Source organism: Cryptotermes secundus, unplaced genomic scaffold (assembly GCF_002891405.2).
Source record: "Cryptotermes secundus unplaced genomic scaffold, Csec_1.0 scaffold1242, whole genome shotgun sequence".
Lineage (NCBI taxonomy): Eukaryota > Metazoa > Arthropoda > Insecta > Blattodea > Kalotermitidae > Cryptotermes > Cryptotermes secundus.
This window is the reverse complement of record NW_019739237.1, coordinates 317590-331161: the sequence shown is the minus strand read 5'-3', so window position 1 is coordinate 331161 and position 13572 is coordinate 317590. Positions and strand designations below refer to the sequence as shown.

General features: G+C 39.0%; 1 protein-coding gene across 1 annotated transcript in view; it reads left to right on the top strand.

The window, feature by feature from the left end:
* The window catches only part of LOC111871833 (ribonuclease Oy), a 19572-nt gene that overhangs the window by 2306 nt on the left and 3694 nt on the right, over positions 1-13572 (top strand). The window contains exons 3-4 of the mRNA XM_023865203.2: positions 7579-7728; positions 10537-10903. Coding sequence (XP_023720971.1) covers positions 7579-7728; positions 10537-10903 — 517 coding nt within the window. The remainder of the gene's footprint in view (positions 1-7578; positions 7729-10536; positions 10904-13572) is intronic.

Below are 13572 nucleotides of genomic sequence, written 5' to 3'. Positions count from 1 at the left end.
GCAGCAACGTTAAGAGTATACACCTGATGATGGCTGATAGAGGCCGAAACATGTAGTGTAGAAAGAACAAGATCAAAGACATATAAATGTATATTGTTTGCACTTAGGACGGAGTTTGTATCATTTATTGTTGTTAAGAGTTCCAAGCACTAGACATGACACATGAATGGCAAGCGCTGACATATCATTGCTAACTGCGCGTTCTGGTATGCAAGTGTATGGGGCTAACNTTACAGGATGATACACTTAAAGAATAGAACAAATTTTGCTGCAGTCTAAATTCAATCAAGACTTTCATTTGTTGAATCAATTGAAGCATTTCATTTCCTGGACATTTACTTATTACAGTCAACAGTACGAGTCAAGAATAAAATGGTCTTGTCATGATATACACAAATATACAAGATTTAAAGTTTTCACAGAAAATAAGTGCCTTAAAATCTTCTTGGGCAGTCAGTCATGTCACCTTTTAGTTAAAAACCAAAATTTCAGAGTTCTGTCCTAGCTCCATGATCAGAGTCAATAATGTAGATCTCTGGAACCATTCTTAACTCAATATTAATATGGCTGATCACCTGAGAAGATTTTGGTCCACACACTTCAGTGTGTGATGAAAAATGACATAATCAAACTGATCATGCCTCAATAAATAAAACAGCACCCATGTACAGGGTGATTCTAAATTATTGTCCAGGGTTTCTGTGGCCTATAAACAGAAACACTGACAATAATTTGAATCATCCTGTATAACTGATGCCAACCTTTTTATGAGCCGACTGTGATACGCTTTCATTTACTATGTAAAGAAAAGGAATGTTTTCATGTTAAACATTGGGCCTCACTCTACTAACTGATGAGGAACTTCGGGAACATATCAGGTTAAATAAAATCTCAAATAATTTTATTATAATGGACAATGTGACTGACTAGAAGAGTTGAAGTATACAGAGATACCGATACTTGAGCCCAGTTGTGTAGGTTATTATTACATGTTACAGCAGGAGCTAAGCATATGTTGCTGCCTCATCACCAAAACGCAGGGCAAATTCGCGACATAAAGAGAGGTAACAAATGTTCTGAAAATGTGGCACACTTCAGATATTTGGGAGTAACTATAACAAATGAAATCCTGATTCAGGCAGAAAATAAGAGGAGACTGAACTCGGCTACCATTCAGTTCAGAACTGTTTGTCTTCTCATCTATTGTCTAAAAACATAAAAATTAGAATATACAAAACCATAATTTTGCCTGTGGTTCTGTACGGTTGTGAAACTTGGTCTCTGACATTAAGGGAGGAACATAAGCTGAGGGTGTTGAAGAGTATGTTTAGACTGAAGAGAGATGAAGTGACAGGAGGATGGAGAAAACTGCATAATGAGGAGCTTCATAACGTGTACTCTTCTCCAAGTACAATTAGAATGATCAAGTCAAGGAGGATTAGGTGGGCAGGACATGTAGCACGAATGGGGGAGACGAATGCATATAGGATATTGGTGGGAAAGCCAGAAGGAAAGAGACCACTGGGAAGACCAAGGTGTATGTGGGTGGATAACATTAAAATGGATCTTAAGAGTGATAGGATGGGATGGATTGGATTGACCTGGCTCAGGATGGGGACCAGCGGAGGACTCTTGTGAACACTGTAATGAACCTTCATGTTCCATAAAATGCTGGGAAGTTCTTGAGTAGCTGCACAAGTGGTAGTTTCTCAAGAAGGGCTCAGCTCCATGAGTGACTGAGTGACAGCAGTATAAACCATGGTTTTGAGGCAGTGAGGTTGTCAATCTTCTGCACCAGCCGCCCTTTACCTCCAGGAAGATTCCTGGTACTCATTTCGACACCAGGGCTATAGTGCTGCTGGAAGGATTAGGTCTACTGAAAAATCCATGTTCAGATATACATTTGTGAAATAGCTGAGAGAAAATTAAGCATGTGATGGCACAATACACCATCTTAAAACTTTAAGAAAATCTTCAAGTCAGATGAGAATTATTATGCAACATTCTTGTTGAATTTAATACACCAATAAGACCATAAAACCTGGTTAGACTAAGTCTGTATAGGTACATTAGTATGATGCATTTTCTGTTCAGAGTAGCCTGAAGCAAGAAGATTCTTTAGCAACACTGCTTTTCAACTTTAGAATTCTCGATTATGTAGGCACAAGAAAATGAAGCATATTTGGAATAGAAAGGAGCACATCAATTTCTGATCTATGCTGATTGTCACATGAAAACATAAAACACAGTAAAACAACTAAAATATTAAAGTAAATGGTAGTACTAACATTTATATAAAAATAGACCGAAAACTTCAGTACATGTTCATGTCTAAGTACCAGAATGCAGGGCAAAATCATAACACACAGTTAGCCAAGAAATTCATATGACATATGGCAAAGTTCATATTATTTGCAATGATATACAAATTGCATTCAACAGGTAATAATAGATTATTAATGGAAAATTCAATCAGTTTGCTACCAGTAATTGTCCTGTCTTCTATCTAAAACTGTAAATTACAACACTGCAAGAGACAAACTTTCAGAAACCAAATTTTCACATGGTTTTCACCCTCCTTCAGTCTTTTACACACACAATCACAGATTCACATAGCCTCTACTGTGATCACAAATGACAATTGTAATTGCATCTGCATTAGGGAGAACGATGGGTGGTGCTAACAGTGGCTGCTGGGAGAACTAGCGTGTGGCAATTGCATATATACACACTGTAACTTTGCTTTTGAAGTAACTTTACAGTAATTTTCTCTGACACTTCTGCCAGATGCCTGAATAACCAGGAATTTATTGCACAAAATTATGATTATTCTTGCTGTTTCATGTGTGTACAAAATTTGTTCTCTCCCCCTAAGGGAACACAGACTTGAGTCAATTTGAGAATATAGTGCTGCGGATTGGGATACACACGAGAAATGGTAACAGGAGGAGAAAATTACATAGTAAGGAACTTCATAACTGGTATTCTTTAAACATTATCCGGGTGATCATATCAAGATGCAGATAAGTGAGGCATGTAATATGGACAGGGAAGAAAATAAATGTATACAAAATTTCAGCCACAACATCTGAAGCACTTGGAAGACATAGACATAAATTACAGGATAATACTAAAATGGACTGTAAACTTGGGTGCTGTGGTGTAGAATGAATGCAACTAGCTCTAGACAGGGTTGGACTCTCATGATCAAGAAAAGGCAGAGAATTTGACTGGCACATCAGCTGTCCACTTCTCAGGGACTCTGCTTCAAGGAACTTCTCCTGTGATGCATTCAGACTCTCACACCTATCTTATATTTGTTATAACACAAATTATACAACTGTTAAAACTTGTGAAGGTAGCTAAAATGAGGAATTTCATCAGACTATTGAGATATAAGTGTAATGAATGGCACATGAGTAACAGTCAATATAGTTAAAAGGTAAAGTTGTCCCTGTGCTCAATTAGTTAAGCACTATACCATAAAGACATGGAGGAGTGGAGGTATAGAAAGACACAAACATACAAGAACACTTCTATCAAGTAATTTTATCAAAATTACTCGGCATAAATCTGGAGATTCACACAGTATATATAACTTTGTTTACCAACCATAACAGCACCTAGTTTGACTACACACAAAGCCAACTTACTGATCTTGATGATAATTCCTGAATTTTTCACCTGTCTTCCAGTACTTCCTTCAGGCCATAAGCGAAGCGCTGCTCCTCCACATAACAGTGGAATCCTTGGTAGCTGTGTCAGTGCACTCCCACCTTTATGCTGGCATGATCTGGTTTCTTTAATATATGCATCGCACTTCCACTCATTTCTGATTTAAAGGTCACTAATATCTCTCAAAATACAATAATTTATTTAAAATTGAGGCATTTACTAGAAATATCATGGTGAGTACTGCAGCATGCTGGATGCCTGGGATTCGATTCCCTGCGGGGGGGAAAGGTTTTTTTTTCTCTCTCTTCTCCACAGCATCGAGACTGGCTCTGGGGCCCAACCAACTTCCTATCTTAAGGGTAGCGGGGCCTCTTTCCCTGGAGATAAAGCAGCCGGGGCATGAAGCCGACCACTCGCCAACATCTAGTGATAAAGTCAAAAATGATGCAGCTATACTTGCACTCTCCGATACGTCTTCATGGCGTGGTGATTAATTAATGATGGACAGGGAAACTTCACGTTACCACTGTTACAGAAATGACGTAATGCATTTTCAATAGCATCAGCATTTTGCATTGCCTCCCCCGAAGTTCCACCTGTTGGGCTATTTACATTTCGAATTCGGGCAAAATACAACGAAACCTCACTAACTCGCGATAATTCGGACCTTTTTTTTTTTTTCTTTTCCTGGTTTAATCATCACGCAACCACTATTAGCAACCGAAAACTGCCGCGTGTAGCGCTAGCATAGATGATCGTAGATGACGGTGCATACATGTGGGCCTCGCGGCAAGCATCATGGCTCACCCAAAATGTTCTGAAGACCTGATGTCTGTCAAAACTTACATTTTTAAATTTTATGGCTCGTAAATATATTTTAGGGTATGCGACCTAAGCTTCAAAATAACGTATTGCCTCAAAAGTCACGTGAAACTTCTGTGGGCTTTCACTAATTTGGACAAGGGTTCGCTCCGAATTACGCCGCATTTGAGGTCTTACTGTATATCCCACGAATATTAACCAGAGCTGGAAAGGGTGGTTGTGGAGGATAGACTATACTCAGTTCCAAAGTGCCTGATTTTGAATTAACTAGTTTCCAATGTCTAAAACGTCGTAACTTCCGCTACCAAGGACGATACACGTAAAAACAAATTCCTGCGTAGCATATGTCGGTTAATCCCCTGGCCTTTTCTACTGACCCTGAGCTTCTACCTAGTTGTGAAATATCATTCTCGCTCCAGCTGTAACTCAGTAGGACTGACGCAATGCGTTGAACCTATCAACCTAATCCACTGATTTCATTGCAAGTCACTTTTACACTGTGACTGATACCACTGACACCTTATCACAAATTTGATTGATCCTGATATCTTATCACAAATTACTATCTCGAATAAATTTCACTAACTCCAGAAGTACGACTACATCATCACGCTCTCCCTGTAAACTGAACATTCAAAATTAGTCTCCAGTCGTCTCCAATCAACTGTCACAATCTTCGCACTTCCTTCAATAGATGGCAGGCACAAATTATCGAAACAGATTGAAAAACTATCGACTCATACCGATATCAGGTTGCGTTACTAGGATTAAATTCAAATTTTCGGAGTAATAGAATAAGTTATATTGTTGGACGGCAGTATAAGATTATATTACGTTGGATTTGTGATTCTCACAGCGGTGACTATGATTATTACCATCATCTGGGATGTCACACCTTGTAGTCCTGTAGTTCACCGACGTTTCGGTGGTACCTATTGAGATCCAGCTACGATCTTGGATGTAAAACAAATCAGCATATAAATATTGTCACGTGTTGTCTGTGACTCAACAGATAACGTCACGCCGGTCTTGGATCTAAGGAATTTATTGCACACTTTTATCCACACTTACATAACTCATAACTTTAGTAACCCAATTACTTCTCCTGCTGTAGTCACTTCTAGGCTTCAACTGTCTTGATTCCATTCACTCGATACAACTGAACTCATCTGGTGCACTGAACCCCCTTACATAGGCCTCTTGCTGACCACACAGAAAACAACACGGACTCCACTGTTGCGTGATGTCACAGCCTAGCAGGGAGGGGTGTTTACCAAGCGTCACATAGTAACGGGATGAGTGGGGATATGTGACATCACTCGCACTTCCTGTTGCACTATCCTAACGTTCACAGAGCTGTCGCCTAGCAATGCACCGATACAATCAGCAACTCTCCCATTGCATGCATGCCCCAAGGCCTCTGTGGCTCAACAGTTCCTGTATAGAGTCAATATGTCACAATATATTAACAGACACCATGGAGCTGAGTCCTTCTTGGAAAGCTGCCAGTTGCTTAGTTCCTCAAGAATTTCCCAACATTTTATGGAGACCAAAGGTTTATAACAGTGTTCACAAGGGCCCTCCACTGGTCCCTTTCCTCAATCAGATGAATCCAGTCCACACCACCCCATCCTACTTCTCTAAGATCTATTATAATACTATCCTACCACCTACATCTGTGACTTGCTAGTGGTTTCTTTCTTTCTGGCCCAGGAAAAGCCTATATGCATCCCTCTTCTCCCCCATGTGTGTTACATGACCTGCCCACTCATTCTCCTTGACCTGATAATTGTAATTAGTGTACAAATATATACATGGTATAATAAGAAGGCCACAGTAGCACAAACACAAGACACATTTAATTTTACATTAACAAAAAGTTCCTTACAGTTATCCAACACTGAGTATTATGATTCTATTTATAAGTAACAGGCAGCTATTAACTATGTAAAGATTATATTTCAGCATCCTGCTGCATTGAGGTATAACTTAAGTCTTGTTTTCCATTCACAATGCAGCAATATTAATTTAACAACATTAATTCACTAAATGTTCGTTAATTATTTGAAATGTCATTAAAATTATTAAAATATATGTACATTTGGGATTTTCGCTACATGTTTCAGCCACATAGGGCTATCTTCAGGCAACACATCTATTAAGGGAGTGTAAATTAATGTTGTTGCATTATAGATGGAAAGCAAGACTATAAATTAACTATGTAAGGTTTACAAATTTTTCAACAGAGTAGGTGTGTGACAAACAGAATAATTTTTTTGCCAACTGGAACTGTAATCTGTTTGTGGCCAGCTTCTCAATTCATACTGGCAGCTTATTATAAAATTTAATTTCCACATAATATACACCTTTCTCTATCACTCTAAGATTAGCAACTTGTCTCTGATAACTATATCTGTGCCTAGTGTTCACTTCATTAACCTTTGTAATTGAATGAAAAATTTTAAGTTATGAACTGTTAATGTTATTGCAGCAAATTTATGCTCAGAGGCAAGTGTTAATATGTAACACAACTCGCTTCTCTGAGCACAGTCATAATTCAGTTTAACTACAGTCTGGATCATAAGAGGTAAAGTTGTCTGTACTTAATTTAAGTGCTATGCTATGAGGATGTATGACAGAACTAGATGGAGGTGAGTGGTCTACTACATGTGTCTGCACTTTGCCCCATCGAAAAATTCCCCTGTACCCGTTGTATGGTGGTCTGGATGCCCCTGTTGGCGATCAAATCCAAATTTTCTAGGTTGCCCCACCTATAACCTAATCACTATAGGGATGGCCGAGTTCTACCAGTGCCCAAATCAGGTTATTTACAGACAATTATTGTGGTTCTCATTAGGTCATTCAAATTGATATAACCATGGTGGTTTGTAATATCTTATGGGATGTGACACTCTATACTATAGTAGAAGTTCACTGATAGAGAAGGAGAATTTCACGATTAGCCCAGTATCAGCTGCTCAGAGTATCACCATCTTTGCATTTAGGCTCGACATCCCTTGTTCATGCCAACTTTATTCACACATATGTAATACCAACTAATTGCTTTACTTTATATTACAGTGCAAAACAAAACAAGAGCCATGACTGGGACATTCTTATCTTCACACAGCATTGGCCACTGACAGTATGTCTTCAATGGAAAGAAACACAGGCGCAACATTCATGTATTTTTCCCCCTGTAAAGAATATCTGGACAGTGCATGGAATATGGTAAGAGATTACTTTATTAAAATGTCAGTCTCAACTTTCATCAAAAGATCAATGACTTTGGCCTATATGGTAACATTTTTATCAAGCCCATTTTTTTTTTTTTAGCTGGTACGCATACTAGCGAACATTTTATGCATACTGGCAAATTTGTCAAAAGTCACATGTCTACATTATACATTTTGACTCTGAGTTGGAGGGGAGGACCTGGTTTAATCTATCACTCTGTGACCACAAAGCAGTTCACTATTACGGTACAGTGGATTAATACAGAATGAGAAAATAGGACATTTCACAATTATGAGCAACTTGGGAATTGACTTAAATTAGTAATGAATTCATTAAATTCATACATTTTGAATTGTACTGAGCATGTTAGTCTAGCAGTAAAGTTCTTGAGTTGTGTTCAGGAGGTGGTCAGTTCAATTTTGGGCCAGGACATCAGCCATCCTAAGGTTTTCTGGTTTTCCACAGTCCCTGGGAGAGTACCTCTATCAGGCCCCAATAACTTCCTTTCATTAATCATTAGTCATCCTCCCATTCGCTAGACTAGATAGGAAACAAATGTTTTGAAAATGTGGCACAGTTCAGATATTTAGGAATGATGATAACAAATCAAAACCTGATCTAGGATGAAATTAAGAGACTGAACTCGGGTAATGCTTGCTACAATTCAGTCCTGAACCCTTTGTCTTCTCATCTGCTGTCCAAAAACATAAAAATTAGAATATACAAAACTATAATTTTGCTTGTGGTTCTGTATGGGTGTGAAACTTGGTCTCTGACATTAAGGGAGGAACATAGGCTGAGGGTGTTGAGGAGGATATTTGGATCGAAGAGAGACGAAGTGACAGGAGGTTGGAGAAAACTGCATACTGAGGGGCTTCTTAACATGTACTCTTCTCCAAGTATAATTAGAATGATTAAGTCAAGGAGGATGAGGTGGGCAGGGCATGTAGCATGAATGGGGGAGACGAGGAATGCATATGGGATATTGGTGGGACAGCCAAAAGGAAAGAGACCACTGGGAAGACCAAGGCGTGGGTGGGTGAACAATATTAAAATGGATCTTAAGAGAGATAGGATGGGATGGTATGGACTGGATTGATCTGGCTCAGGATAGGGACCAGTGGAGGGCTCTTGTGAACACGGTAATGAACCTTTGGGTTCTATAAAATGCTGGGAAATTCTTGAGTAGCTGCAGAATTGGCGGCTCCTCAAGAAGGGCTCGGCTCCATGAGTAAGTAAGTAAGATATCCCGACAGCTTCATAAAATAACCAACAAAGAAAAATTCAATTTACCATATTTACGCATGTATAGGCCGCACATTTTTTGCCAAAAATTCAAGAGGAAAACTGGGGTGCGGCTCATATTCAAAATATTCTAAATCACTGCGAACCTAGGGATGTTAAAAGTTGCCAAATTTCGGAATAATTTCTACTCCTGAAATAATATTCCAAGAAAATTATTTTTTCTATAATTTCTGTCTGAAAATTGTGCTGCGGCCTATACATGCGTAAATATGGTATTCTGCATCTCATTTGAGCCAGGAGATTCTAGTTATATTTTTCACTTCATTTTTCTCTAAGCATTTTATAAACCCATGTAATTCTCTAAATATTGAACTACTACTGCAAGTGCATCAGTAATCGAGTATGGCACAACCAGAAGGAATTGCAACAAGGGCGTGTGGGAAGAATGTCTGATATGCTCAAAAAGAGCACTGTAAAATATCAACACAGAAGAAGACACATAATGATCTATAAAGAGGTGTAAATATTCTGCTTTGTGGTACCTGAGATACTTGGAAGAATTACAATGATGAAACATGAAATTTTCAATCGCAAAAATTTCTGGCAATGCTCCACTGAAAGTCAAATTGACATTTCTGAGGAACATATCAGTTGACTTTCAACAGACTACATGGCGTTATATCCCAGAAGAAAAAAACTCTTCATAACCACTGGTGTGAAAACCTCAAATCCTACAAAAAAGTACTTCAATTCAAACACTGATTTTTCAATCTTGAAGTTCAAAAATTTTCAGACACTTGTTTATTATGCCTTGCACAAAAGCAAGCAAATTACCTGATCCATCACAATCATAATGGTTGGTAACAATAGCATGAAATACCTATAAAAATTTTCTACTTTTTTCTGGCCACATTGTACCTCTATTTCTGTATGCAGCATCTGTCTCACATCAAAAGGGACATGTAAACTCCATACTCTATGGGAACATGGGTGTGTCCTGCTCGGCTAGCGAAGTAGACCATTACGTCAGCATTAGGAAGTTACTAGATTCTATTTTCAACGTATTTCTTCTATTCATATGCCACTGGGAAATTCAAACATACATACAATGGAATTTCCTTCCTCAAGGTTACACTGTTTTTTTTTAACAGGTGGACTTTAGAACAGCTTAAAGCATTGCAACAGATTGGCTAGTTATAAACTGTGATTATAGTGACAAAATTGGCCTACTACAGAGAATTCAAATTCTTGTCTCAGTTCTCAAATATTTAAAAAATTCTGACTTTGAGCCTCAAACTGAAATAGCCATTTCATAAATGCTTACTATTTCCAAATAAAATCATTATGGATTGAAAGGATAAAAATTGAAAGAAATTAAACTCTGAAAGCCCCTGAACTAAGCTGCATGAATATTTAAGAAAATTAACAGTTTGATCTATGCAAAATTTTGGAACCTCGTGACTGAGAATCACTTTATTGCCATAAGTTCTAATGCTCAAAAGACTGTCTATATATAAGGTTACCACTGTTAATATAAGTCATACTATATTTTAACAGGCCAACTAAACTGGGGAAATGGGGGCCAGAATATTGCAATGTATCACTGCACTTCAATAAAACTCAACTGGAACCAATAGAGCAAGAGTTAGAACAATACTGGACAGATATTCACAATGGAAGCACATACAAATTATGGAAACATGAATGGACAAAACATGGGACTTGCGCAGCTGCACTGCATGACCTGGATATGGAAAGTAAATATTTTGGTCAAGGTTTGAAATGGATAAACCAGTATCAAATGGCAAATATTTTAGGCATGTCAGGAATTCAACCAAATAATCGTTACACTGCAGAAACTGTTTGGAATGCTGTGCAAAAATGGTTGGGAAAAAATCCTGCAGTTCAGTGCACCGTCGATCCAGTAAGTATAAAAGCTGAAATTTATAACTCTGTTGTGTATTCTCTGGACAGGCACAAAAAAAAAAATGAGTATGTTTGTCTATCTGCCTGTGTCTTGCATTTCTTTCCATATCGTTATGGATTTCGATGAAATCTGCTATTTGTGACTGGTATATACGCTGCTCAACCAAGGAATACAGCTGGGGATTACTGGATTTTTGGGTTTGTCCATCATCCAGTATTCTAAAGAACACGACATTTCTGAAATTGGATCTGTTTCCATTATCAGGTGAGGGGGTAGGAAACACCTACTCCGCAGTGATTGGGTTAGCTCTTTAGACTTAACAAAATAGGTACCTCCCACCCTGTCACCTGAAGGCAGAAACAGATAACAGTTTCCAAAATGTGTTATTTAGAATACTGCATGACTGACAAAGTCCAAAATCCAAGTAATCCCCAATGTTTTACACCATCATCAAAACGTTTAGAATTTACAGGGAATATGGATTTGATTCTCAGGAGAACAAGAGACTTTTTATTCTCCAGTGTTCACAGAGGCTCTTTTACCAGGCATAAAGTGGGCAGAATAAGAAGCTGATCAATCCTCTCAGTCTAGTGTCAAGACTAAGAATTCATGGTGCTATACTGCCATTCCCCCACACATCCTCACAATATGGTGCTTAACTAAGCATAAGGACAACTTCACCAGGCAATTATCCCTTCTTAGATTAGGTCCAAACTGAACATCCATTGTTCTCACGAATGGCTCATCTTAAAAAAAAAAAGCAGTATGAGATAAAAGATAAATGTTGTTACGATTTACAATGTCCCTTTTAAGCATTTTCTTATATACCCAATAATTAATGAGAGACAAGGTAATATACTAGGTGGTTCAAATATGACCGGGACTGATTTTTTTGTAAACAAGCCACACTGCGCAGCAGCTGTGCAACCTTGAGAGATGAAGCTACAACCTCCACCCTCCCTCCTGTTAGGGTTAGAACCTGTTCAGCCCTGTCTGGAAGTTGCTTGAGTAATGAGCAAACAGAAGGTACAGCGGAACGTGGAACAACGCATTGTGATCAAATTCCTCGTTCGAGAAAACGTCCTGTCCGCTGAAATTCACCACAGACTCCAACAACAGTATGGGGAAGAGTGTCTCTCACGGATCCATGTGTTTCAGTGGTGTAAGTGCTTCAGAGAGGGCACAGAGCGCGTGGAGAATGAATCGCGTGATCGTCGACCGCAAACATCCGTCACAAAGCCAAACATTTATCGTGCAGATGCACTTAATCATGAGAATAGGCGCATCACTATCAAGGAACTTGGAGCAATGCTGTCCATCAGTGTTGGTAGTGTAGAAGACATCATGAAATACCACCTGCACTATCGCAAGGTGAATGTACAGTGGGTACCATGCATTTTGACGGATGTGAACAAAATGGTGCGCATGCAAGTTGCCAGTCATCTCCTACAGCAGTTTGAAGACGAAGGTGATGCATTTTTGCATCTATAGTCTATAGTGACCACCAATGAAACATGGGTGCACTACTTCACTCCCGACTCCCAGCAATCATCATGCAAGTGGCGGCATACCAGTTCTCCCAAACCCAAGAGAGCGCGGACGAGCCGTTCGGCATGAAAAGTGATGGCAACGTTCTTCTGGGACTGGCAGGGGGTTATCCATGTAGACTTTCTGACAGATGCCAGAACAGTCAATGCAGCTTATTACGCAGACCTCCTGGCAACAGACGTGAAGGAAAAGATCTGATCCAAGCGGAAGAGAGGTGGAAAGCAGGTAGCCTTCCTTCAAGACAATGCACGCCCCCATACAGCCAAAACAATGGAAACCCTCCGGAAATTTAAATGGAACCTTCTGACACATCCACCGTACAGTCCCGATTTGGCACCAAGTGATTTCTACCTGTTTGGAAGGCTCAAATCAGACTTGCAAGGCATGCGGTTTGTGAACGACGCCGCCGTCATCCAGAATGTTCGGGAGTGGATACACTGCCAACCACAAAACTTTTTTGAAAAGGGCATCAGGATGCTACCAGAATGTTGGAAAAAATGTGTTGACTCCGGAGGAGAGTACATTGAAGACTGACATGTGCAAGTAAGTGTTTGGCAATTCTGGTTTAAAAAAAAAATCAATCCCGGTCATATTTGAACCACCTTGTAATTTCTGACTCTGTGTAATGTGATAAGCTTTGCAACAGCAGATGTTATTAGCTGGTTACTGAACAACGTTGTCAGTAAGAAAAAAGTAAAGCTGTTCCTTTAACCTTTATCGGACGGGCCATTTAATTTCCGGTAGGGGCAGCTGGACGGAGTTTATTTAAATGCCCGCCCATCTAGAGCAATGAAATTGTAAGCATGTTTCTAAAAATGGTGTGATTTCTACATTTTTTATGATAAACGAACGAAATGAACGCTCCTTTAATGTAGAAAGAATATAGAATCAGATATTCTAATTTACAGATTTTAATATCTGTAAAAAATTTTTACACTGATTCCCAAAATAAAATTTCCCGAAATTCATACATTTTCTGCACCATGCGTTCTAGCAGTGTAATACATTTTCTGCACCATGCGTTTTAGCAGTGTAAGTCCTTGTGGCGACTTCACATTCAATCGTATCTCTTGTTGTAGCTTATTTATCGTATGGGACATGTCGCTATGCACGACTGT